Source organism: Balearica regulorum, chromosome 32, assembly GCF_011004875.1.
Source record: "Balearica regulorum gibbericeps isolate bBalReg1 chromosome 32, bBalReg1.pri, whole genome shotgun sequence".
NCBI lineage: Eukaryota > Metazoa > Chordata > Aves > Gruiformes > Gruidae > Balearica > Balearica regulorum.
Window position 1 is genome coordinate 81,530 of NC_046215.1, and position 25,509 is coordinate 107,038.

Sequence of the window (25,509 nt, forward strand, 5' to 3'; positions counted from 1 at the left end):
GGTTGGGACTGCCAGCAGAAGGAGAGCAGTGTGGCACATGGCTTCCAGGAATGGCCTTAGGTCATCTGCATGGGGCTTGTGGACCTTTCTGGGTGCAGGCACAGTCAAGGTTTTTGTGCCAGTACCAGGAATGGTATTTAATCACATTCAATCTTTGATCTTATGATTCTATCAGACTCATTTAAGTTGGAAAAGACCTTTAAGATCATCAACTCCAACATTAACCTAGCACTACCATGTCCACCACTAAACTATGTCCCTAATCATCACATCTACACCTCTTTTAAATACCTCCAGTAATGGTGACTCAACCACTTCCCTGGGCAGCCTGTTCCAGTGCTTGACAAAAAAAAAAATCAACCAATACTCCAGTCCGAGCTTGAACTTGACACCCAGAAGCAGCAAATAACCAGACAGAAGAGCATTACAGCATGTAAATCTTTTTACTTCATCTAAAACCATAAGAGGAGAGAGGAGCAGTCAAGCTGGTGCAAGACACTGTGGGGCAGATGTGGCTCCATTTGTCAGCCACTGATGCCCCAACTTGGGCATTAAAATTTGGGACCCTGTGGGATCACTGAGAATGGAAAGAGGCCAGAAAGGCCAGATAGGAAATTAGTAGACAGAAGTCATCCAAAGTGCTGGAAAGAGAGATGTTTGGGATGTAAATCTTGTGTTTAGGGTAAGAAAGGAGAGCTTCAGGGACACAATGTGATCTGGGATCCCTCACTCCACACCAAGAACCAGGGATGAACACTTTCCCCTTTAAATGAAGCTGCTGGGAAAGTGAATATCAAGGCCCTCTTATCGGCATCAAAAAATGCCACTTGACCCTTCTCATAGTCCAGAGAGACCCGGACCCTTCTGGGGACCTGGATCTGGTATAGCGGGATACGGTCAAGGGAAGTCAGAGCCCAAAACTGACCTTCACATAGCCCCATAGACCAGAGCTCCATCTCAGGGCTCACAGCAGCATCTTCCCTCCTCTTCAGGGACTCCCTGGCCACCCCCACGGCCCAGGAGCCTTGGGGTGTCACCTCCACCTCCCAGCAGCATCTCCCTGATGTGATGCCCTCGCAGCCCAGCACACAGGGATCAATGCCAAACCCCTCAGCAGATGGGTCCTGCTGGGCTTCTTCCCACCTCACGCTCCTCCCGTCCGCTGACACAATGAGCTGGGGATGAGCTGTGGCTGGATCCAGGGTCACCTTCACTGCAAGGGGAAGAGAGCAGAGCATCAAAAGGAAACCAAAGCATTTCCCATGGCTTCGGGTTCCGACTCCCTTGCTGCACAATCAGACACTGGTGGTTTTCCCATCCCACAGGACCCAGGCAGAAGAAGATTCCCAAGGGAGCAAGAGCACAAGACCTGAGGCAGATTAGGAGGAGATCCCTACCCTTTTTTGTGGGGGGAAAAAAAAAGCCAAACTAAGTATTTGTTCCCTGAACATACTGACATGAGGGGCAGACTCAGTCTTCATGCAGCATAGCAGCTCCACTGAAAGAAATTAATCCATCACCACATTGTTGTGAGCATTCCCTCACTCCTTATGGTGTTCCCCCCCACCCTTCATTGTTTTGTTCAGATACAGCAGCATCTTCCTCAGATGATCCTTCAACTCATGACATCCCATGATAGGCTCAGCCTTCCCTTGGTCCTTCCAACTCCCTCACCTCCAGGAAATGTGGACTTACTCTTTTCAGGCTGTTCAAACATCAGGATGTCTAAAGAGGGGAGAAAAGAGACATTCATTGATATAACATGCAGGTATCAGCATGGGCATGAAAACAAAGAGGTTCTGCCACACTGAAACCACCTATATAATCACAGTAATAATATAATTTATGCTCACACAGGTCCATCTCCCTAGCCCAGCCCACACTTAATACCTTGGAAGCTCCTCAGAGTCTCTTCTAGAGCAATACTTTTCTCCCTGAAGTGATTGATTTTCTTTTCCAGCTCTGGAAGAAGCAATGTGGGCTGCTGGAAATTTTCCTGTTCAAACCTAGAGATGGATAACAGAAAGAGGTGAGGATGCATCCCTTCAGAGAGAGACACCAAGAAATCTTTTGCGCACACCTATAGCTCAGAGGAGCTGGTGCAGGCTTTAATAAACCTGCTGCACGTTCAACAATGAGTAGAGACACCTTTGCTCAGAGCCTCTGTCCACAAAGCCAAATATTTGGCTTTTGGGGGAGGTTTTGTAAAGGCTTTCTTGTACCTGTCATAACACAAGGTCCAACCTCCCTCCCCAGCTTGGGATGGAAGGAGAAGCCCAGGAAGCCCCATACCTGCTCAAGGTGCCTCTGATATCCTGGAACGGAAAGAGAAAACTCAGTGAATGGGTCTTAGCAGCAAAACATCTACTGAAACCCCAACAGCATGGATGTGCCTTTGGAGCAGACCGCAGCCTGGGTTTGGCTGTGTCATGGGGCAATACTCCAAGCCAGAAAATAATAGCCTGGACCCAGGTGGTGATAACCTGTCTCCATTCCCTTCATCCTCACCTGCAGGAATTTGCTTGCTGGTTGCTGGCACTTCTCCTCCATCTCCTGGATCAAGGTATCCAGATGAGATATCTCCTTTGTCAGACTAGTGATGTTTTCTTCCTGCATTTTCTCAACATCCCTCTCCAGGTCTCCCAGCTGAGCCAGCAGATGATGTGCATGGTCCTCCAGAAAGAGACGCAACCCTTCAAACTTGGAGAAAACCCTCTGCCGCTCAGCTTCGGTCTTCTCCTGCAAGGAGGAGACACAAGGGAAGAGGAGGGTGGAGAAGGATGCAGCAAAGTCCCATGTGTTCCAGTGGCTGCCCACCTGGAAAGAGTCAGTGTCTCAAGTATATATATATGTATATATAAAGGATATAGGATATTTTGCTTTCCATTCAGCAGTCGAGTCCCTGGCAGGGTGCCAGTCTCTGCCTGTTATTTTTTTCCTACAATATGGAGAAAAGTCAGGTAGCGGTTGGTTTGGTACCTGGAAAGGGACTCCGGCCCCAGGGCAGGGCAGGATGACCACCATCACATCCAAAGCCAAAGGGAGACATCCAGACCTCCAACTCTCCTGATAAAAACACTTACTAAGTATTCCCAGTTTCTCTTCATTTCCACCTCTCGAATCCCCAGGAGTTTGTCTCTGTCTTCCTTGAGGGCTTGCAGATGAGCCTGGATTTGTCCCTGAGGAAGGAAAAAATAAAGACCTCATGTTGCTGGAGAGTGGGACAGACTAAAAAAAATACTCTGGGGAGGGAATTGTACTGTGGCCAACTCCAGAGTTTCTCCTTGTGTCCTGCTTGGTCTAGAAGGATCCTGAGCTTAAGGCCTAGGAATGCTTTAAATGGAAATAAATGCCACATATTGGAAAAAGTTTTCTGCACCAGCCCTTGCCTGCATTGGATCCTTTTTCTGAGCTGATTTAATTCACTGATACAGCAAGAAAACATCCCCTTTTTTACTGGCCCATGCTGCTGCTCGTTTAGAGAGCATCTTGTGATCAGAAGATGTCCGGTAAGCACCAGAGCTGGACAAAGGCTTGAATATTGCAGCAAGGTAGATGGGATTAAGACCTCACCCCTTCAAGCCACAGAGCATCAGGTTCTCAGATGAGAACTGAGACAGCAGAAGCACCGGTGCATGGTCTGTGCTGTCATTTTGAAACAGGTCAGTTTGGTTTGGGGGAAGAGCAGATGCAAACACCCAGAAGGGGACAATACTTCTGCCCAAAGCCTACTTCCCTGAGTGAGGACAAGATGTTTCAGAGCCTGACGATAATATGCCATGAGGGGAACATCAAGCCCTGATGGTGCTGCTCTGGCTCCTAGTGCACATCTAGATGAAAAAAAAAAATTTACCTTGTATTCCTGGACAGCATCCTGCACAGGAAGCATCGTGTGAGCCCGATGCGCTCGGGACTCCCGGCAGATCACACAGATGATGGCTTCATCATCTTTGCAGAAGACTTTCAGAGGCTCCCGGTGCCTCTCACATCCTTCCTCCTCAACGGTCTCACCTCTGGCTGCCTGCAAACTCAACCGCTTGGCTATTTCAAGCACCCGTGCCAGCTCCCGGCTGGGCCGCAAGTTTCTCTCCGGTGCAGTCTCCTGGCACTGTGGGCAGGAGAAATTCACCGTGCACCACTCCCAGCAGCGGGTGATGCAGTCCCGGCAGAAATTATGACCACAGTGGATGGAGACGGGGTCTCTGAAATACTCCAGGCAGATGGGGCAGGAGGCTTCACTGGTGAGCTCTGCGGTGGGGCTCGGTGCAGCCATGAGGCCCTAGATGCAAGCTGCAAGACTGTGGCCACTTTCATTTTCCTCCGAGCGAGGGAAAGGCGTTTCCCTTCCTGCCGCCCCCAAGGTGGGCAGAGCCAGAGCTGAGCCTGGGTGGGAAGGGAGAGAGCAGGTGATGGCCAAAGTCCTCCTGGTTGCATCCCCCAGGGTGGTCCCCGTTCCCAAAAAGGCTGGTATCTGCAGTCTGTATGAGTTGCCCGGTACCCACAGCCTGGCAAGGAGGAAGGATGGGGAAAGGGAGCCCTGCCAAGCCTGTGTGTATGCGACCCACATCCTGGAAGGGGGCTGGGCATGAAAGCAAAGAGGATTTGGGGAGAGGGCTTGGCATGGAAAAGATGGGGGAGAGCATCCATGGAAAAGATGAGGCTGAAGAAGGTTTGGGAAGGAGGTTGCATATCTCGGGGGAGTGAAGGAGGACGAATGAAGCATGGGGGCTGAGGGCCACCTGTGTGGAGTGGAAGAAGGGACCCAGGATAGGGAGAGGGTCTTGTCCTCCCCTTGGCAGCAAATCAATGCTCCTGGCAGACATAGGGCCAGTATCGGTTCTGCCTTTGCAGTAAACACTGCCCAAGGTGTGGGGGGGGAAGCAGAAAAGAGAGACAGGACCCCATCCAGCTCCCTCTGATCCTGAGAAATTTGCAGCCACCTCCCCCCACTTCCGTCAAATCGTCCCTCCAGCTTCAGGCATTAAACCACTCCCACCCTCTGCATTGCAAATCAGGATCAATTCCCCAGTCCCGGCTTATTAGCATAGTATTTCTCCAGGTACTGATAGATGCTGGCACCCCAGGGATCCCATTTCCAGCACAAAAGGGGCTGGATGCCCCAGGCAAAAGCAACCTTGCTCCCTGTTGGGAAGAGCAACACTTAGTCCTTACGCTCCTCTGGGAAAGTCTTATCTGCGCCAGGGGGGCTTTGAACTTCCTTATCATTTGAACCATCCTTTTGATCTGACCCATTTACAGCTTTGCCATCACTATCCTGCCCTCTCCACAGTCGGGCATCAACCAGGCTGAAAACAAGTAATTCCTTTCCCAAGGGACCTATTTTTCAGCCCAAACAGTTCCCTCATCTGGCTGATCCCATGAAAGTAAGATCTGCAGGAAAAAGCACCCCTTTCCCTGGTCTGTACCTAGATTTAACCCTGAAACGGTGGGAAAAGAAGGCAGGAGCAAAACCACACAATGCAAAGAAAAAATTGAGGCGGGGTGGTTTGTGCCTGATGGTTAATTGTGGTGGCCTCCAGCCCCATATCTATGCCTCAAAGCAATTAAGCAGAATCCCACAGAAAACCGTTTACTACTAATTTTCCTCTTCCACTTGCACGGAGGCATTGAGCAAATGTCTTCCTCACCTTCAAAATAAAACCTCCAGCTCCCTCTTGAGACCACACTCACTAATAGTCCCTGTTGATTACACACAGCCAATTAAGAGCTTGTTTGGAGAGGGATGTCACTATTTGTAACCTGTCTTATACCCAACCCAGTTCACTGCTTAAAAAGCTGTAACGCAAGGCTTTAGTTGTAAAAAAAAAATAAATAACACACCAAACTCACCTTTAGGAGCTGAGCCAGGTAATCCACAAAGTCAAATCAAGCCTTTAGTGAGTTTTGCCTTAAGGTTTAAATCTGATATTGAGGAAAACAGGTACACTTAAGTATCCCATGTTTCCCTCCTCTATGGCTTCGTTGCTATTTAAGATCAAGTTCAGCAAGCGATGCTTTACCCAATTCTCAGTCTCTCCCTCGGCATACATACTCCTCACCCAAATCTTCCTCCCCCACCAATGATGAGATCAAACAACCCCATATTTTCTCGATCCTGGGAGAGGCAGCACCAAACCTCTGCTGAATTTTCTCAGGGGATAAAATTCCCTTACCGAGGGCACCAGAGCAATGAATCATGAAGGGTCCACAGCCATACACAGATACTCCTCCAAGGCAGCTTGCAAAAGGACTGTGTGCCAGGACTGAGCTTAAATAGAGTCCCTGGGCCATGGGCAGGGAGTGGGGGGTCCCAGGTGGGGCTGTTTGGGGCCATTAATGCTCATCAGCGCCCCAGGACTTGGCACAATCAACTGACATTGATGGGTTTGGAGAATCCAAGATGCTTTTCCAGGCACATCAAGCTCTGCTTCAAGCCCAAAAGAAGTCACAGCAAAGAGTAAAGCCGCTGTAAGCAATTGCTGGGAGATTACTCTGATTATGTGACTCATAGAGGTAATTGGGGAGGAAAGGTGGCTTTTGGCGCTGGGGCAGAGGTGATGATGCTGTCAGCATTTGTGGGGCAGCAGGAGGAAGAAGGACAGGAGAGAAAGAATGTCCTAAATACAAAAGTCAAAGTCAAGCAGTCCCTCAGGGGTATTCACCCCAACATCAGTCTCTCTGCACATCTCATTCCCCAATAAATCAGCCCTTAACTCCAGATTAACACTGAAAAAAAGTGACCCAAGCATGAAACCGTACCACAGGTTTCAGTCTGAGTGTTCGTGTGCGCAGAGTGTGGCACCGGAAAATCGTGACCCGTGAAAACACTTGCAAACAAATAACGGCAGGTGCATTATTTACTGATGTTCTCAGAAAACATGTCACTTTGTTACCCAGCCTCAGCCCAATGCAAATAAGTCCCGTTCGCTTCAGCACGCAAAGGGCTTTGGACCGGGAGCGCTCCTTCCACATGCCACAGGTTGGCGGTCCGTGGGATTGAGTAATTTAGGGATTTTTTTTGTCTAAGAGGAAGAACGACGTTGCTGTCCCTCCACAGAGCCACAGAGCAGAGGAGAGGAGGACATTTACCACTTTGGTGTTATAAAACTCAATTTGGGATGAGGTCTTGGTAGATTTGGGGGCTTGTTGCTACAGCCTGACGTGAGAAGCTTTGCAGAAAAACCAGAGATGCTGAGGCTTTTAAAAACTGATGCACAAAAAGCAGGGGCAGGCTCATGGGGTGAAACCACATTTATGCAGGCAGACACCCAACTGACCATGCAAGGTCAGAACAGCTGGATTAAAGTGACATTGCAAATCGAAATAAACAGCCGTGGGAGGGGAGATTTCCATTGCTGGAAGGTCATTCCTGAAATATCTCCTTTTTTCCCCAAAATGTGGCAGCCAAGGTATGAAGGAAGCTCTGCTGCAGCGCGGTGGGATCTTGGTGAAGGAGAGCCCGTTTCCGAGCAGATTGAGTGAGGGGTACGGCTGGTTGTGGAGTTCTTTCATTTACAGGGTGGAAGAAAATTCCCTCCTTTCCTTACTCACAGGCAAGCGTGGAAGAAAAGGAAAATTAAAGATAAGAGGGTGAGTGGCAATCGGCTGCTGCTTGACTCCAGGCTCAGCCCTGAACTGTGAAAGAAATGGCATCCTGTTTAAAAGGAGAATCGAAAGCAACAATAAAAGTATTTATAGCTGCACATACATGAGGACATACACGAGCTGCACAGAAATGAGGACGCTGGCAGGTTGGTGGGGAAGCCAGTAGTTAGGTATGGTAAATAATAAAGAGCTGAAACGAGCAGCAAAGGATGTGTCCCGGTGGTTTGACTTGAAGAAGGGAGACTTATCCGTGGCAGGGGGTTTGCTTAAGCTCTATTCCCATGGCTGTGCCCTTCAATTAATAAATTAAAGGTGCATTTATTAATAAGCAATGAAAGTAGACTGGTTTCTGGGTGCCATACCCAATGGGGAGGCTTGGGGCAGGGGGCTACCTCTCAATTTGCCTGGGTATTTTTCTTTGTGGAGGGGAGTGATATAGAAGCTGCAGGTGTATCTCTAACAAGTCAGGAAATTCTGAAGGATGTTTATTTTCTATTTAACCTCTTTTCAACCCACCAGGGTCCCTGCAGAAAGGGGGATTCTCTCTTTCCCTCTGCAGCTGCTCAGTGCAGCATTTTGCTCAGCAGTGGTCGCAACCCAGAGAAAACCTGGTGCATCTCAGCAGTAAAAACTCCCCCGCCGCTTGCTTTCACCTCCCTCGGGGCTCGAGACACCTGCAGGAAGGGGAGCAGCCAACGGGCAAGACCAGCCGGGGCGGAAAACGAAAGCTGCCCCGTCATCTTCGCTGCCAAGACCATGGCTGCAGACAGCCCTGCCGAAAGTTTCCGCGACGAAGCCTCCTGCTCCATCTGCCTGGGCTTCTTCCAAGACCCCGTCTCCATTCATTGCGGTCACAACTTCTGCCGGGCATGCATCACCCGTTGCTGGGAGGAAGCTGAGGAGAATTTTGCTTGCCCTCAGTGCAAAGAAACGGCCCCGCAGAGAAACCTGAGACCGAACCGGGAACTGGCAAAAATCATCGAGATAGCCAAGCGGCTGAGCCTGCAGGCAGCCAAAGGAGGGGCAGGAGGGGAGAGGCTGTGTGAGAAGCACCAGGAAGCTCTGAAACTCTTTTGCGAGGAGGATCAGATCCCCATCTGCTTGGTTTGCAGAGAGTCCCAGGCTCACCGAGTCCACGCCGTAGTCCCCATCGAGGAGGCTGCAGAGGAGTACAAGGTGGGAGGTCTCTGTGCATGGCGTGGGGATGAGGGAAGAGGAGGGGACGAGGTCAGGGAGCTGCCCTGTGGGTTGTTCTGCTTGCAGACGTCTGGATTTCTACCCCTTTCGATCTGCTTTCTGCATCGTGGCATGAGCGTTGGATTACAGCCACCCCTACCCTGCCTGCTCTACGCTCCCCCTCGCTGACATTGCTGGTCACCCTGACTGCCTTGAAGCTGTCATTTCCATATTATCACAGTGTCCTCATATAAATCATGCTGGAAAGGAGCCCAGGAGATCATCTAACTCAACCTCCTGCTCAAAGCCAGGGTCAGATATGCTGTCTCAGACATTGGGGGTGCAGGAGATGCTGCGTGTAGGTGTACATGACAAAGTTGGGTCTGACAGTGCTGGTGTGCAAGGCAAGGTTGGGTTTTCCAGCACATCCATGGTCTGGGCTCCAGTTTCATTGTGTACATCTGCTGCAAAATTTTATGTTGATGAAAGTGAGAAGGAAAATTTGCTCTCACCGCAGACGTGCGATCTAGGCCTGGTCTCACCGCACAAGGGTGATGTAGGGTATGGTCTTCACACCTTTGTGGCATAAGACGACTTGAATGTCCCATCCAGGCTTTGAAGTTGTGGCCAAAAGCACGTTCCTTGGCAGCTGAACTGAGCAAAGAGCCCAAACTTCTAAGTTTTGGGTGAGCACTGAGTGCAGGCTGAATCTGAACAGATGCCAGCAGGGTGTCCTCAGTCATTTAAAACTCCTTGTCCACTGAATTGGTCCTTTGCCTGAGTCTTTTCCAATCTATGCCATGAATTTCACCCTGGTTGTTGGAGAAAGTGACCCGTTCTGGCTGCCCTGCTCTCCCAGCAATCAGGGTTTATGAATTCCCAGAGCCAGATTATTGTCTTATTAAGCAGAGAGGAATCTGAGTTTGTAGGAGATAAACCTGGATAGGTGGGATGAGGGTAGTGGGATAGACCAGCTAGAGGAAGAAAATACACTAACAGGGAGTTTCTTCTCCACTCAGGAGAAATTCCAGGCTCATGTGCAGATCCTGAAGGACAGAAGAGAAAAGCTGTTGGGGCTGAAAGCGGTCGAGGAAGGGAAAAGCCTGGACTTTCTCGTAAGTGTCTATCCCTGGGTGGTCATGGCGTTCTCCTTTTCCTTCTTTTTGGTTGTCCCTCTGGCCACAGTGATGGATGTGGAGACATGACATATTCCATGGTCAAAAATCACATCTCCGTGGTCCCTTGCACATGCATGGGAATGTCGTCTCCATTGGGGTAAGGTCTGGGCAGTCCCCAGGGTAGGTTAAAAAACATCCCCGTTTTCCCCCTGTCTCCTCCTCCTTGTACATCTTAGCAGGCTGGGAGCATGTGTTGGATTTTGCCAGGTTATTGTTGATCGTTTTCGTCCTCAGTTTGCTCACAAGTGGGACGCGTTCCCAAATTCCCCCTATTGATACATACAGAAAATGGGAATCACCCAATTGCTTCTTTCTTACTTTGTTTTCCCTTTCCCCGACCTCTTTCACTGACTAATCTGTTTACAGTTTTGTTTTGTAACTTCCCTTGCTGTTCAAAGGTTGGTTACAAAGATCACAGTCCATGGGAAATGCCCTTTGCCAGCAACTTCAGCCTAGAAATGGCAAAAAAAATTGTCTTAATTATTCCCCTGCTCTGCAATAGGCACTGGAATTTGTGGCTGTGTTATAACTCATCACGTTAAATTGTCTCCGTTGCAATTTTTCTCGACCATCTCTGCCTCTCCCTTGCGTCGGTTCTCTTTGCAGGAACGAGTTGAAATGGAGAGGCAGAAGGTTGTGTCTGAAGTCAAGGAGCTGCACCAGTTTGTGGAGGGACAGGAACGTCTCCTTTTGGACCGCCTGGCAAAGCTGGACCAGGAGATCATGAGGAGACAGGAGGAGAACATCAACAGGCTTTTGGAGGAGATCTCCTCCATCGGCGAGCAAATCCGTGAACTGGAGGAGAAGTGTCAGCAGCCAGTGTGTGAATTCCTGCAGGTGAGACCTCAGGCCCCTCTGAAGATCGTTGGCCTTGCACACCACTGGCGTCACCAGTCCAGGAGTCAAATTAATTCTAAATACTCCTTTTAAAATGTATATTTCAAATCTTTTATTATTTTTAAAAATTATTTTCTTAAATGATCACAAGCATGGTCCAACTGTCCACTTGAACACTTAAAATCAACCACAGCCTATTTAAATCGCTGTCTATTTAGATGGGTATGGGATTCATCCATCTAGTGGTACATGTCTACATCCAAAACAATTGTCCAAGTCCCTTTGTACGCAGCGGAGAAACAACAGGCACTCATCTTTAGGTAGTCATCCAAACCCATCACCTGAGCCTACCTCCAGGCTCTAGTTAATTCTTGTTTTAAAACATTCAAATACGCCGAAGCAGTGGTGTGCATTAGAAGTAATAACACCCATACTGGAAGGGTAGGGATGTGAAAGGTGGTGGGTGATGGCAGATAATTACAACAAGCTGCTTATTAAGCGATAGTGCCATGACCTCACCTACCTCCCCAGCAGACCTGCAAATGCTGATCAGTATCAAGGGACTGATTTTAGACCCATAATTTAGCCAGAGCAGTGCCTTGAGTTGCTCGTGGTCACACCACAGCCCTGTAGTAGCTGCTTGCTGTTTACTATCAGGTTGACTTTACTCTGACCTAATGCTCCTTCTCTCATCTTTCCCTTGTAGGACAGCAAAAACATCTTGAGCAGGTTTGCGGCTCCTTTCAAGTGTTCTTGCGCTGTTAATGTTGTTTTATCTCTACGAGGGTGACACTGATGGACTCCAAACCCCCAACCTCTTATGTTCCCTGTATGCTAGGGACTGTATAGACATGTAGGAGAAAACCAGGACACCGCAAAAGGTCCGAGTGGGATGCTGAAGACCAGGGAAAGGTATCAGATGGGATGATGGTACCTCCAGCTCTGCTGCAGCTTCTCCTCTATAGTCCATCCAAAACTATCTATTTCTGGAGGGCTGAGCTTTCACTCTCTGCCTTTGTGAGCCCATCAAAAATAGCAACCCAGCAGCTAAAAATCTGTGGACGTTTAAATGCTAAGGAGTACATCCAGGTGGAAGGGAATCCAGTATGAACTTCCATCCCTATAACAGACCTCTTCATGTCCTCTTTGGACATGGATCAAGAAGGTGGGTTATTGGAAAGACAAAAGCAGTCAAGAAAAGACTTTTTTTTTTTTTTTTTTGTCTGCATTTCCCTTGATGTAGACCGCTACTGGCCATGATGGAAAGTCTTTACCATCCATAGACAAGTGCTCTGGGTGAGCAAACCCTTCTCTGGGAGCTCATTAATGACTGCCCTAGCACCAAACCTTTGCTCCAGTCCTACGATTACTTATTTCTTTATAAGAAAGTTGAAAATTGGTCAGTGCCAAATGACAATTATGAGTGAAGGAAGTATTATCAGAAGGATCTTCCTTCTTTCCAGGCTTGAGAAGGATGATGCCCAGAAGCCAGCAGAGACATCACCTGAGCTGGGAGAGAAACCCACCGATCTTCCTCAGAAAAATATTGCCCTCAAAGAGATGCTGATGAAATTTCAAGGTACAGAGAAACTGGGGAGGAGAGTGTTTGAGGTCATGCTAGGTCTGTCTGCAGCAGATCTAAGGAAGGAGATGTCAGCTAGGTAGGAGAAGTCCTAGTGAAACGGAGAGATGCTTTCAACACACCCTGCAGAGCTGTAGCCATATTAGCATAGCAAGAAGCGATTACTCTGGCTGATTACATGAGAGAAGGTGAGTTTGCCTCCTGGCAGACCTAGGTAAGTGTCGGTGTGCTGTGGGACCTCAAGTAGGGTCAGCGTTGCTTTTGGAAATCACCTCTCTGAATGAGACCAAAGGTGAAAATTGCAAATGTTTCCACATGGTAACTTAAAAAAGAAAAGTCATGGCACACCTGAGGCTTTATTTCCTCTTTTCAATGGCCTGGAGACTCCCGGCAAAGGTATCCACACTTCAAAGCCTTACTTTTACTCTAGATCAAGCTCCCTTCGTGCAGCTGTCTTTTCTACTCCTCCAATCTTGCTTTTGGGCATAAACCCATTCCTGCTCTGCTCCAGCAAACAGGAACTGGGAGCTGGAGCATCCCAAGCTGGGGGAAGATGGGGAAAACATGACCCTAATGTCCTTGAGGACCAAGTTGTGCCTGTGATGCTCTTCTCTCTGTCCCCAGTAAGCTTGACGCTGGATCCAGAAACGGCACACCCCCGGCTCGTCCTGTCTGAGGATCGCAAGCGTGTGAGATGGGAAGACACCCGCCAGCCCGTACCCGACAACCCCAAACGTTTTGACTCCTCTCGTTGCGTCCTGGGTTGCGAGGGTTTCAGTGCGGGGAGGCATTACTGGGAGGTGGAGGTGGGAGATGGGGAAGCCTGGGCTGTCGGGGTGGCCAAGGAGTCGGTGAAGAGGAAGGGACGGATCAGCGTCAACCCCAAGGTGGGGATCTGGGCGGTGGGGCAGTGTGGGAGCCAGTACCAGGCTCTCACCTCCCCTACCATCCCCATCTCCCTGCTCACTGCCCCCAAGGTGATTGGGATTTACCTGGACTACGAGGCAGGGCGAGTGGCGTTTTTTGACTCCAATAACGAGGCACCGATCTTCACCTACCCCCCAACATCCTTTGCAGGGGAGCAAATCCTCCCCCTGCTCTGCCTGGGGAGGGGGTGCCAGTTCACGCTCTCTCCCTGACCCCCCATGGGACTGCATCCACTCGAGTCTCACTCGCTGGGATCTGGGGAGACCACGGGAGCTCATCACCTCAGCATGAAGAATATGCTGTCCAGCATGGAAAATTCTCTTTTTCCCATCATTTATGTCAGCAAGAAGCATCAGCTGCTTCAGAGCTTGTAAAGGAGGGGGGCTGCTCTGCTGGCCCCCAGAAACCTGCATTGTTCTGTCATCAGGTGGCTTTGCTGGTGATGCTGCCCTGCCACACCCATGCTGATAAACCCCTTCCAAAAACCTCTCTGTTGGAGGACAGGGGTAGAACTGAGCTGAACACATGCTGAGCCGGTTCCCAGTTTCTCTTTCCTCCACCCTCTCTGACTGATCATGCACCCCTGCTGTTTGCTGGGCCCATTTTTGGGCTCACTTTGCTTTCAGCTGCGCGACTGAGCATAGATGCTGCGGATGATGATACAAAAGCTTGGAGGACTTCGTGATGACTTCAGGTTTTATGTGGTCTCTGACAAGGTGGTAATAATCTAATCCAAGGGCAAGATAGGTAAGACCTGATCTGGTGGAAGGGGACTTTAAATCATCAGAATTACCTGCATCCCTGGTGCGAGCTTGTGTTGGATCGGTGCTTAGTGCTGTGTGATGTCCATATCTTTGGACACCGTAAGGACTCACCTCTCCATCCAGGCTACGGTCCCTCCAGGGTTAGCAAAGAACAGTGGCAAATTGTAATTTATCTCATCTAGAAACAGCTTGATAAGGGTATGTAGGAGAATTTACTTCTCTCCTCTGATTAGAGGGAGCCCAGATTGACTAGATGGCACGGAGACACTGTAGATGCCTAAAAACAAGAGAAATAAATCCTTCCCAAGGCAGAGTCGGCTTTAACCTCTTTTTGAGCAACAGCTCCAGGCTGAGCTGTTGCCTAATGGAAATTTGTGGGCGTATGGAGGAACCCAAGAAGGATGGAGGGTACTCACGGGAGCATTTCTTAATGGATGGAGTCAATGTTTTCACATATCCAAACCGATTGTATGGCTGCGCCTTTGATTGCTTGAAAAGCTTTGTTTGCCTCAGCTGCCAAATGCAAACTATGGAAATGAGAATAAGAAATTGCCTCCTTTGCAGCCTGGTGTTGTGGTTATTGTGTCCTGGCACTTCAAGGGCAGCAGATGGGAACCTCTGCAAAATCCCCAGCTGGGCAGAGCAAGGTCTTCTGCTTAAACTCCCAAGAGTTTCAGTCCTTAAGTCACAGTTAGGAGCCAAAATGCATTTCAGGGGCTTGGCCCTAAGTAGCAGCAGCTGATTGAAGATGTTCTTGCAGGCCTCCACGCACCCAGGTATATGCAAAACCCTTCTGGAAGCTGCCACATGCCCCACAATTTTTTTTATTTTTTTTTTCTCTTCATGCAGAGAACAGCCCTGCTTGTTTGCTTTGCATGTGCAGGAGAATTCACAATGTGAGCAGCACAGCCAGCACTTCTCGTCATGCAACAGCAAGGTGGTGTGCCCCAGGGAGAGCACGTCCAGGATGAACAACTCCAAACTGGTTCCCAGTAGCAAGCTGCATGCAAGGAGAGCAAGGGGTGGCCCTTGCTGTTGTGCTGTGCCACGGGGTGTCATTTCCCTCCAAGAATCACCTGGATGTGGGTAAATCTGATCGCTGAGCAGCTAGGAAGTGCTGTCGTTCCCCAAAGGAAAGCCATGGACTGGCTGCTGGGACAATCTTTCTGCTTGAGCTGCAGCAATAAGGGGAGGATGTGGAGAGTACAGTCAGAACAGGGGAAAAGGACCGAAAATAAACGGGAAACAGGTAAAAAATGCAATAATTGGTCCTGCTGTGATCCAGGAGTGTGCGATAAGTTGTGTACGGCCTCCCTGGTGGTCTAGTGGTTAGGATTCGGCGCTCTCACCGCCGCGGCCCGGGTTCGATTCCCGGTCAGGGAAGTTACGTTTTCCCTCCCTCCTAACCCCCCTTTTTTTTTGAAGAAAAAAGCCTTTCATATTACAACAAGACGAGTCCCTACGAAACATTCCCTACCTCCCCTTTTCGTTCCGATACCTTCCCACCGGCGCGCACTTGCCTCGGCAGGATGTCCCCTCCAAACTGGCACAGCCAGCCAGGGATCCCCAAAGCCACTTGGCAGCTTGATGCAGCCCACCCACCCTATTTTATTTACCAATGGGTATCCTTTTTTTTTTAAGGGTGTTAAAAAAAAAATTAAGGCTCCTCCCCAAATAAAACAAGGAAAGATAAAAGGAAAAGCTAAGTGTTTCTGCCCGGTTTCGAACCGGGGACCTTTCGCGTGTGAGGCGAACGTGATAACCACTACACTACAGAAACGCTCCTGCCACCTCGTCCTTGCCTGCCCGCACTCTGCCTACACATTTCTCCCTGCCCACATCGAGCTCTGAGACCCCCCAAACCCGCCTCTTTCAAGGGGCTGCTCCAAAACCCACCTTATTTTTGGGGGGCCGTTCCCTGATTTCAAGAAAGCAAGCTGCTTTCATCACCCAGGAATGGAAAAAAAAAAAAAAAAGCCTGAATTCGGTAAAAAAAAAAGCGAAACGAGCCCTTCTGCGCCTTTCCCACACCACGGTGCCAGCAAACACCAATTTAATCAATTTTTGCTGTGTAATCACACAGCACAGGGGTGGTTTCGGCCGGAGGGAGCGGCGCAAAGGGGAAAATGAGCTCTTTTGTAGGAATGAGCCCAAAAAACCCAAAAAGCACCTGTCAGGAGTGGGATTTGAACCCACGCCTCCACACGGAGACCAGAATACCCAACTGCGGGAAGGCAGAGCCTTGAGTCTGGCGCCTTAGACCACTCGGCCATCCTGACGGCAGTAAGTTTTGGCCAGAAAAGGGAATATAACGATACTAAAAATTAAGGTTTTTTTGGCTTTTTTTTTTCTTTTAGGATTTTATGGCGATTATCAGCGGGGCAACATGAGGAAGTCAGGAATTATCTTCAGCTGAGCGGCAGTGGCGCAGGGGAAAAAAACTAGGCGCCCAACGTGGGGCTCGAACCCACGACCCTGAGATTAAGAGTCTCATGCTCTACCGACTGAGCTAGCCGGGCTGCTGGCACGTTTTCTGTCCTCATTTTGGTGCGGGAATCTGGTAGTTTCAGCCTCTCTTTCCTGCCCGTGCTCGGGCTGGGAATGTGGCGAAACACCCCAGCAGAGACACTTTTTTGGAAAGGCTGAAAAATCTCCCCACCCAGATCCCGCGATGCGATTTTAGCATTTATGCGAATTGATGCAATTTTTGGTCCTGCAATAAAAAACGGACATAAACCGCTATGAAACGATTCCCGCTTGGCTAAATAATAGCAGCAGGAAGGCTGTGTTCCTGCGTGAATTCCGTGGAAAAGATCTTTTGTTTCCATGCATGTTTTGGTGCCAAAAAGGGGTTAAGGATGAGGTGAAGGGCAGAGGGAGCCCTTAAAGGGACAGCGGCGAGTTTCTGTAGTGTAGTGGTTATCACGTTCGCCTCACACGCGAAAGGTCCCCGGTTCGAAACCGGGCAGAAACAGCCTCAAATACTTTCAGTTTTATCCCTTTTCAGGAACTCTGTGGATCAATATTCCTCCAAATTCTGGAATAGCCACGGTTGCAAAAATATCTATTTACAACACAAGTTGAATGTGGGGATTTATTTAAGTCCATGTATTAAAGTTTTCCCTGGGGACATGGTGACAAGTTGGGGAGTGGATTCAGCGCAAACTGGATTCTCAGCCATCATGGATGCATCATTGTGATGATCCCCTGTGCTGGGGAAAAATGTCCTTTTTGAGTGGGAATGTGCAGGAATCCATTAAAGTATCTGTGTCTCCCAACAGCCCCCTGATATGGGGAGGGGGAGCGGAGTAAATGCTCTCCCAAATTCAGTCCCACCAGGCCATAGGACTATTATTCTTACAGAAACAGCTCGAATGCTTTAATCTTCCATGAATTTGGAATTGCATGTTACTTTCTAGAGAAAGGCAGAAATCCAGCAGAGATGGGAGGAAATTTATAAATTCAGCTTGATTTTAGAAAAGATTATTTTATTTTTCCCTGACCGGGAATCGAACCCGGGCCGCGGCGGTGAAAGCGCCGAATCCTAGCCACTAGACCACCAGGGAGCTGATAGTTACCTGAATTTTACCAATCTCATCTTTTATCTCTGCACATTTAGCCACCCCGAAGTTACTGCTTCCCATCAGCCCGGCAGAAACCGCTTTGCTCCGGCTGTGGAATTAATGAAAAAATAGTACAATGAATTAAAAATATCAAAATTATTTTTTAAAATAGGAAAATTAATTAAAAACATATGCTTTCACTCAAATCGCCTCTCCCTGGTGGTCTAGTGGCTAGGATCCGGCGCTTTCACCGCCGTGGCCCGGGTTCGATTCCCGGTCAGGGAAAGTTTCTCCAGAAAAAAACAGGTTCTTTAAAAATCACTATTTTTCTTCTTTGCCCTGGGGATCCTGGAGAATTTCTCTGCAGTTCGGTGTTGAGCGATGTCTCAAATAAAACCTCTTCTTACTCCCATCCCCGAGCATGGCTGACTACAAAAATGGCCATTTTCTAATGCTAACAGCAAATTTGAGGAGAATTTTGGTAGAGAAGGGGCTGGAAGAAGGTGGAGGCGCAGACCTGGGTCCATCCTGTCACATGTGGGTCACCCCACCATCTTGTATCGGGTTTCTGTAGTGTAGTGGTTATCACGTTCGCCTAACACGCGAAAGGTCCCTGGTTCGAAACCAGGCAGAAACACCTGTTTTGGGCTTTTTTAAAAGCATCTCCTTTATTTTTCATTCATTCACACCCTTCAGCAAAACATTGCTTCCAAATGCAGAGCAGCAGGACTGGAAATCAAAAAGCAAGAAGGGCCATCCCTGCTGTCAAAACCCCTTAATTTTATCATGACGTACACCTATATGCATAACTTTAAATCTATATATAATATACGTACGAGTGCTTTGATCTTTACCAAAAATGCATTCATTTTCAGCAACAGAACTGACCTCTTTTCTTTCTCTTGGGGTTTATCGTGGTGGAGGAGTCCAACCCCAAACCAAATCAGGTGAAATGCCTGATCAGGGCACAAACATGTTGTCTCTGAATGAGGCAGTGGAAGCAAGTGACTCGACTTTTTTGTGTGTTTTCCAGAAAAATATGAGGTTGTTTCTGCCTGGTTTTGAGCCGAGGACTTTTTGCACATGAGGCAAATGTGTGACCGAGCGTGCAAACCCCTTGCAGGCAGCGGGGCAGCTCCAGGCTTCGGGTTGATGCTCCACAAGCTGGAGAATGATGGGTAGAGAAAATGGGCTCAGATCAAGCAGTTTTGGGGGCTGGGCTGGGGGAGGAGCAACATGGGAGAGGGGTGCATTTCCCAGAGGGATTTGAGGTGCTTCGGAGCAACCACTGAGGGAAATGGGATTCACCCTATTCCAGATATGGTGCAAAATGCCAAATTCACCGCGTTTCTGTAGTGTAGTGGTTATCACGTTCGCCTCACACGCGAAAGGTCCCCGGTTCGAAACCGGGCAGAAACATCATTTTTAGGGTTTTTCCCTCCCTATCTTGTAGATATTAAAGGAGTTGGGTCATTCCACGTGGGGACGGTGACACCAGGGGACCTTGGCCATGCTCCTTGCAAAGCGATGGCTGGAGACTCCTACTCCTTTTTGGGGTATCTCAGGGGAATGCATCTTCGTGGTGTGTTTCCTCTCTTAAAAAGAGTTTTAATTGGGGAATTCCCTCTGGCTGTCAAAAGTAGCACGTGTTGCATTTCCCTTGTTTGTGTCCATTGCTTTGACCACCCTCAAGAGATCACAAGGAAGGGTGGCCCGGATGGGTGTTGGCAAAGGGAGGAGGATAAGTTTTTGTGGTTGGTGTGCTTGGAAGATAAGAGAAAAGAAGGGAGAGGCAGAAGATGGAAAAAATGGGCAAATAGATGTGGGGAGCATCACTGGGAATAGGGAAACAGCCTTTGTTCTGAATTCTCACAAATATTAACCCCCAGGAGGAATATCACCAAGTTTCTGTAGTGTAGTGGTTATCACATTCGCCTAACACGCGAAAGGCCCCTGGTTCGAAACCAGGCAGAAACATCATTTTTAGGGCTTTTTTCCCCCTCTCCTCTACCTTTTTCCATCCCTCTCTGTAATGTGCTTATACAGGACACTTGTGTGCTCTTTGACATTTGACTTAGTGGTTATTTTGGGGTGGTTTTGAACCTGAGACCAGCGGGGAGGGTGGGATGACTGCTTCATCCCAGCACTTCTTTTACATACATAATTTTTGGTGTTTGCTTTCCACATGAATAAAGAGGAATAATTTGCATTTACACCATGCTGTTTCATCAAAGCTCATCTTTTTTCCATTGCCAGTCTAGACACAGGTATAGAAGACTCTGCTGTCACATCCTGAGCTCATACAGAGGGATACTGTGTGACCATCAGCTTTTCTTCCTAATGTGGAAAGACTGAGGGCACTAACGGGTATTAACAGCCCTGAACAGCCCCACCTGGGACCCCCCCACCCCCTTCTCATAATCCAGGGGCTCTATTTAAGCTCAGTCCTGGAGTATTTTACAAACTTTTGCCAACTTTCTCGGAGGAGCATCTCTGTGTGGCTGTGATTGCACTGCTGCTCCACCCAGCTTGCCTTCAGCCCTGCCTCCTGCCCATGGATTTCCCTGCTGCTCTCACTCAGGTACTATGGAACAGACCCTGAATAGAGAGCCCAGGGTGAGAATTATTCAGCATTGGGGGTTACATGCCAAGAGAGTAGACTTTATCTTCTGCATGGTGATGAGCAACTTGGTCCTGTCCCTGCATGACATTGGTTTCATTCCTGGGATGCTGCTATTTCTTTAAGTATTACTTAAATATTTCTCAACTCTTCCTCTTGCATCTTTACTTTCCTCTCCAGCCTCTCTTGTCCAAGTTGAGTTTCTGCCCATGCTTGTCTTGTGGCTCAGCTCCATTCCTGGATGTTATACCCAAAGAGATGATTCTGCTATGCTCAAAACCAAGCAATGAGTTTGTTCCCTTCCCCCAAACACGTTTTGCATTCATTCATCCCATGAATGAGCTGAAAAAATAAGACTGGGTGGAGGGGGAGACTTTGCAGTCATGCATTCCTGCTTCTGGATGGAATTATTTGTTCTTGGGACATGACCTAGAATACTGTCCAAAGTCTCAGGCTCTGCATTCAATTAACTCTCTGGAGCACAGCTCTGTTGTTAAATCTGGGCTTTCCCCTCCTTGCTGCATCTCTGCTGACCTACATTGCCATGCAGCTTTTGTTAAAGCCCTCTGCTGCTCATATTTCTGTTCTTCCAGAAACTCAGACATAAAGAGCTTGGCAGGGGAAACTGCAGCCCTTCTGCTGAACTGTTTTCATCCTCCTCCAGTTTTGTTCCTATTCCCCTTGCATATATAATGCGCCAATAACGTTAGCTGTAGTGTGGCATGTTAGGAGTTGGAATCTCTTCTGAAAATAGAGACCTTCCTGTAAAATTAAGAAATTTCTGTATGCTAGTTGGAGAAAGAGGCCTGAATAATGACTGAACTGTTTTCATCTTCCATAACAACATGGGAAAGATGCCTAAAAATTAGGAAAAAAGCAGTAAATGATCTGAAATTCTCATGAATCCCAAGGATCAAACTGATCTCCTTGCAGCAAACATCATCATCCACAGCTCTGCATGTTTTTCATAGAGCTACTGAGATGCCAGTAATCTGCTCTTTTTCACCCTTTTATTGCACCCAAGCAATGGAAGAACTTGTGGCTCCTGGGGTGTTTTTCCACTCAGTTAAATGCACTGAGATGAATCCAGCAGCTGGAAAGTTGGAAAAACTTTCTAGCTCTGATGAGAGCAGACAGAAGCCCCAAGTGTTTGGCGATAGTGTGTCCCAGGGAGGAGGTTGGGGGGAAAAAATCATTTGGTGGCTGCGAGACCCTTCTGGGGTAAATTCTGGACTCCTGGGTGTTGGTGAAGCCACTGCGAAGGGCTGCTTCTGGATGGCAGCAGAAGATAAACCCAAGGACCTGTTGGCTTGGGAGGATTTTACCCTTTAGCTGCTAAAGGAACGAGGAGGAAAATACACAGAGACATTCCCATGCATCAAGTACAACTCAAATCCTTTGTGCCCCCCAACATCTGACGTTCTGTCCAGGGGAAAAAAAAAAAAAAAAGGATGTAGCACCTCCCTGGTGGTCTAGTGGTTAGGATTCGGCGCTCTCACCGCCGCGGCCCGGGTTCGATTCCCGGTCAGGGAAATATAACTTTTTTTTTTTAATACTATAGCAGAGCTAGCCGCGCAATGCGGAGTATCCCGACACACCCCACCCCACCTACCCCCGCCTCCCCCTCGTTCCCGGGCGTGGGTGCAGAGAATGGCTGGCTGAAGATCAAAGGGTACTTGGCACTCCAGCAGCAGCAGAAAGAGAAACAAAACAAACCTGCCAGTTTGGCAGTTTTGAGAGAAAACCTGCCAGTTTGTTGGAGCTTTTTCTGCTGTATTCTCTCTCCTGAAACAAATCCCCCCCCAAATTCCCCCCTGCCCATTGCACTGCCCGCATCTGGGCTGATGCTCGGAAACTGCACCATCCCCTCTAACTCCAGAGCCCGGCTAGCTCAGTCGGTAGAGCATGAGACTCTTAATCTCAGGGTCGTGGGTTCGAGCCCCACGTTGGGCGCTGTTTTTTTCCCTCCTAGCAAAAATTTTGGGGCTGTTTCATGCAGGACAGAGTACCAACACTGCGACATGTCATAAGGAAGGGAAGGAGCTGTATCTCCCACCAAATTCAGTCTCATATGGGAGTCAGGGTATTGCAGTCTAGTATTGCAGAGTGATTCTTGTCTGCTCTCATATTAAGCCCTAACTTAACATTATTTATTATTGCTTTATGCATTCTTCAGGGCATTTAAAGCTCTCCAGATTGGAACCGGGTAAAAAATAGGAGTAAATCCAACCCCAGGTGAACAGCAGGGTGTTACCTGCTGTACCAAAATGCTCTCAAACTGCCTGATAAATCCCAGGAAATCCACATTCTTCAGCTGACAGTACAATGCTTCTAAATACAGGGGCAAAAATATTTAACACCTTATTTTCTTATATTTGATGCCACAGATTGAGACAACCCTTCTGGTTTAGACCAAAGCCTTTTGCTCAATGAGAGACACACCACACGTAGGAGCAGGGCAAACAGTGCTGCAAGGCAGAGATGATAGCGTGTTGAGCTTTGGACTGGGAAAGTATTACACACTCTTCTCTCTGGAATTATCTGGACCAGGATGTACACTGGACCCATGCAAAGATCCAACCCTCTGGGAACTTCATCCACTTGCTCTTTGGTTCTGGCTGCCTGGAGGAGTTGATCTTGGCTTCATGCTTGAGAAAATGCAGGTATCGTCCGTATTTGTGCTGTCAGCGCAAGAACAGCTGCATAAACATTGTGTTGGGTGGGTACAGGTGAAGCCAAAGGACTTGGAAATAGCTTGAAGCAGGTAGGCAGGTTTCTTGGAATCATGTCCTAATTAAACATATTATTACCTAAAGCTATAACCATCCAGAATAGAGATCTGACTGTGGACACCAGCCTCCATGCTCTGTTATGAGCCATATTTTTCAAGCACGTGTGGTCTGTGAGTTGTCTTGGTTCTTAGAGTGTTTTTTTGCTGCATTAAGCAAGTGTCCACCCATGGGGGTTGTTAACTGTTGGGGCCTTTTGCTCCATATGGAGTAACAGAGCAGTTCAGACAGCTCTGCCACCCATCTGTGTTTTAAAGGAAGCCAACGGCCCTGGTCTACAGGAGCTTTTGGCTTGAAGGGGTGTGAGAAGAGCAAGTTTTAGCTGTTCCAGGTCCCGCACATGGAGTAGATCAGCTGAGGAAGGGGCGGATAAGAAAATCAACACAACAAAAAGGCAGGCAAGGAGGGGAGAGAATGGGAAGTGCTGAAACTCTTCTCTTATGCAAAGTTCTACTTGCAAACTTAGGAGAAATGGGCTCCAGGATCAGGTGAACATTTCCTAACCCTTGTTTTTTTAGTCTCTTCTCTGGTCTGTGAAAAACTGCGCCCACTGTGATAGGTTAGTGTGATTAAGCGCGATGCTGAAAGGTTTGCTTTTTGGGAGGAGGTACATCCTTCCAGCCCGTTATTGGTGCTATTTGTGGAGGAAAACCTGAATTACCTGGTCCTGTGCTGCCTTCACAAGAGGAGGGGCTATAGGCTGACTGGTAGATTTTAAAAATCTGCCTCTTTGGGTCTTTCCTGCAGAGTTAACCCTGGGTTGACTTCAAAGTTGGGAGCCGGGGTGGGCGGAGTGTCTCTGCACAAAAGGAGATTAAAGGGCCCGAGTGCCTGGAAGCTCACCCATGTAAAGAATGACTCCATGTCCTGGAAGGTCTGTCTGAGCTCAGAGGGGAGCTGTGTTTACCCAGGTGCGAGCAGAAGCATTGTTCCCACCAAACAATATCCCTCGGTGGCTCTGAGGTCGTTCAGGTCCTGGGTCAGCCCAAGCGCAGGGGAAGAATAAAGGCAGCGGGGACGAGTGGCCAGTGGATGCTCAGACCTTGGAGGGGGAAGCAGAGTCTGGTAAGGGACCCTCTCTTGGGGTTTTGCTTTGGGACTTTTCTGTGTCTTCCTTCGGTGTTTTGTGTCTGCTGGCACCATCCCAACGCACTCTCAAATCTCCCAGGGAAAAGCTTCCACTTATTCGAATAATACCCCCATTTTTATACTAATAAAATTGGGCATTTTGCTAAATCAGCATCAATTTACCCTTTTGGGGAGAAAAATAGTGGAAATAGGAGGTTTTGGCAGCCCGGCTAGCTCAGTCGGTAGAGCATGAGACTCTTAATCTCAGGGTCGTGGGTTCGAGCCCCACGTTGGGCGTCCAATTTTTTTTTCCCCTGTATTTACCCAAACCTGCCTGCTTCTCAGTACAGATGTTTGCTGGTGCTATGTCTAAGGAAGAGGTGGAAGCATCTTAGGAAACAAAGAAATGTGGTTTTCTCTCATAAAATAATTTTATTCGCTTGGGAGATTTCTGCCTTGAAAGTAAGGCTGTTAAAATAGAGCAAAAAGGTGGAATTGTCTGTATGTCAGCTTTTTAAGGTGCTGGAGGATTTTCTAATAATGTGCTTCAAGTTTCTCTACTCGTTTTGCCCCAAAAAGGACATCACAAACATCTGTACTGTGAGGTTTTTTGCCTGATTGTTTTTCTCCTTGCCAGAAGGCTGATCACTGAGGAAACTCATTACAGGGATTAATAAATTTCCTGAGCCATTCTAATTCATAGGTAACCCTGAGCTGGGCTGAGGTGCAGCTGGGAGGTCAGGATCTGTTCCCCTTTCCCAAGATGAAGGTGCTTTTCATGGGGCTGGCCCTTGTCCTGTGCATCGGATTTGGTAAGTGGAGGGTCACAGTTAAATAGCATTTAATAAAGGGCAGGGGAATATGTGATGGTGGTTTGATGGGTCTTGCTGAGCTCTTGATGTTTGCAGTGTTGTTGCTGCCATGTCAGCTGGGTGTCCTCCGCTCTGAGCCTACAGTCAGTGGGGAGAAATCTCTGCAACTGTTTTCATCATTACTTGAATGAAAACAACTTTTCCGCTCACTTCCCAGGGGAGCTATTAGATCCAAAGAGATCTCCTCTGGGCCAGGAGCTTCAGCTGTAGGTTGCTGGATCCTGGGCTAGATGTGTGCCTGCTGTGCCCCAGAGAACTGTTGTGATGGTCTTGATGTAGATGAACCCCACTCCAGAGTCCACATCCACATTTATTCTCCATGGATCTGTAGTTTGATTTGTTCACTTAAGGCCATGTGTGTCTACAAAGCTCTTCAAGAAGGGTTGAGTGTTCACAGGCATCATTCACCTATCTGCTACAGATGAGGACTCTCATTACCAGTTCTGTTAGTGAAGGTGACACTTGGTCCCTTCCCTGGTGGGTTCTACATCTTCTCTGGGGTCACCCTTGTCTTATCATGGTGGTGTT

The 25,509-nt window shown here is 48.4% G+C and overlaps 2 protein-coding genes and 13 non-coding genes across 16 annotated transcripts; 10 read left to right on the forward strand and 5 right to left on the reverse strand.

Annotated features, from left to right (window-relative positions):
* Positions 1–427: 427 nt before the first annotated feature.
* On the reverse strand, positions 428–4,321 carry LOC104634512 (zinc finger protein RFP). Its single transcript, XM_010301056.2, has 7 exons — positions 3,854–4,321; positions 3,084–3,179; positions 2,509–2,739; positions 2,293–2,315; positions 1,891–2,006; positions 1,696–1,725; positions 428–1,213 (listed from the first exon to the last, which is right to left on the reverse strand). Exons 1-7 carry the CDS (start codon positions 4,271–4,273, stop codon positions 699–701), a joined length of 1,431 nt encoding a protein of 476 aa, XP_010299358.1. The 5' UTR covers positions 4,274–4,321; the 3' UTR covers positions 428–698.
* Positions 4,322–8,239: 3,918 nt separating this feature from the next.
* On the forward strand, positions 8,240–14,603 carry LOC104634521 (E3 ubiquitin-protein ligase TRIM39). Of its 2 annotated transcripts, XM_010301067.2 has the most exons (6): positions 8,240–8,781; positions 9,801–9,896; positions 10,566–10,796; positions 11,503–11,525; positions 12,260–12,375; positions 13,003–14,603. In XM_010301067.2, the coding sequence occupies exons 1-6, from the start codon at positions 8,362–8,364 to the stop codon at positions 13,515–13,517; spliced, it is 1,401 nt and encodes a 466-aa protein (XP_010299369.1). In that variant the 5' UTR covers positions 8,240–8,361; the 3' UTR covers positions 13,518–14,603. The 2 variants fall into 2 exon arrangements, with proteins under 2 accessions (XP_010299369.1, XP_075594480.1); XM_075738365.1 differs by lacking the exon at positions 9,801–9,896.
* A 777-nt stretch (positions 14,604–15,380) lies between these two features.
* Positions 15,381–15,452, forward strand: TRNAE-CUC (transfer RNA glutamic acid (anticodon CUC)). Its single transcript has one exon. It is a non-coding gene; the product is annotated as a tRNA-Glu (tRNA).
* A 324-nt stretch (positions 15,453–15,776) lies between these two features.
* Positions 15,777–15,849, reverse strand: TRNAV-CAC (transfer RNA valine (anticodon CAC)). Its single transcript has one exon. It is a non-coding gene; the product is annotated as a tRNA-Val (tRNA).
* A 391-nt stretch (positions 15,850–16,240) lies between these two features.
* TRNAL-CAA (transfer RNA leucine (anticodon CAA)) lies at positions 16,241–16,348 on the reverse strand. The gene is made up of 2 exons: positions 16,311–16,348; positions 16,241–16,286 (listed from the first exon to the last, which is right to left on the reverse strand). It is a non-coding gene; the product is annotated as a tRNA-Leu (tRNA).
* A 167-nt stretch (positions 16,349–16,515) lies between these two features.
* Positions 16,516–16,588, reverse strand: TRNAK-CUU (transfer RNA lysine (anticodon CUU)). The gene has a single exon. It is a non-coding gene; the product is annotated as a tRNA-Lys (tRNA).
* A 382-nt stretch (positions 16,589–16,970) lies between these two features.
* Positions 16,971–17,043, forward strand: TRNAV-CAC (transfer RNA valine (anticodon CAC)). Its single transcript has one exon. It is a non-coding gene; the product is annotated as a tRNA-Val (tRNA).
* Positions 17,044–17,563: 520 nt separating this feature from the next.
* Positions 17,564–17,635, reverse strand: TRNAE-UUC (transfer RNA glutamic acid (anticodon UUC)). Its single transcript has one exon. It is a non-coding gene; the product is annotated as a tRNA-Glu (tRNA).
* Positions 17,636–17,845: 210 nt separating this feature from the next.
* TRNAE-UUC (transfer RNA glutamic acid (anticodon UUC)) lies at positions 17,846–17,917 on the forward strand. The gene has a single exon. It is a non-coding gene; the product is annotated as a tRNA-Glu (tRNA).
* Positions 17,918–18,196: 279 nt separating this feature from the next.
* Positions 18,197–18,269, forward strand: TRNAV-AAC (transfer RNA valine (anticodon AAC)). Its single transcript has one exon. It is a non-coding gene; the product is annotated as a tRNA-Val (tRNA).
* A 709-nt stretch (positions 18,270–18,978) lies between these two features.
* On the forward strand, positions 18,979–19,051 carry TRNAV-CAC (transfer RNA valine (anticodon CAC)). Its single transcript has one exon. It is a non-coding gene; the product is annotated as a tRNA-Val (tRNA).
* A 485-nt stretch (positions 19,052–19,536) lies between these two features.
* Positions 19,537–19,609, forward strand: TRNAV-AAC (transfer RNA valine (anticodon AAC)). Its single transcript has one exon. It is a non-coding gene; the product is annotated as a tRNA-Val (tRNA).
* A 2,104-nt stretch (positions 19,610–21,713) lies between these two features.
* On the forward strand, positions 21,714–21,785 carry TRNAE-CUC (transfer RNA glutamic acid (anticodon CUC)). Its single transcript has one exon. It is a non-coding gene; the product is annotated as a tRNA-Glu (tRNA).
* Positions 21,786–22,132: 347 nt separating this feature from the next.
* Positions 22,133–22,205, forward strand: TRNAK-CUU (transfer RNA lysine (anticodon CUU)). The gene has a single exon. It is a non-coding gene; the product is annotated as a tRNA-Lys (tRNA).
* A 2,128-nt stretch (positions 22,206–24,333) lies between these two features.
* TRNAK-CUU (transfer RNA lysine (anticodon CUU)) lies at positions 24,334–24,406 on the forward strand. Its single transcript has one exon. It is a non-coding gene; the product is annotated as a tRNA-Lys (tRNA).
* Positions 24,407–25,509: the final 1,103 nt, after the last annotated feature.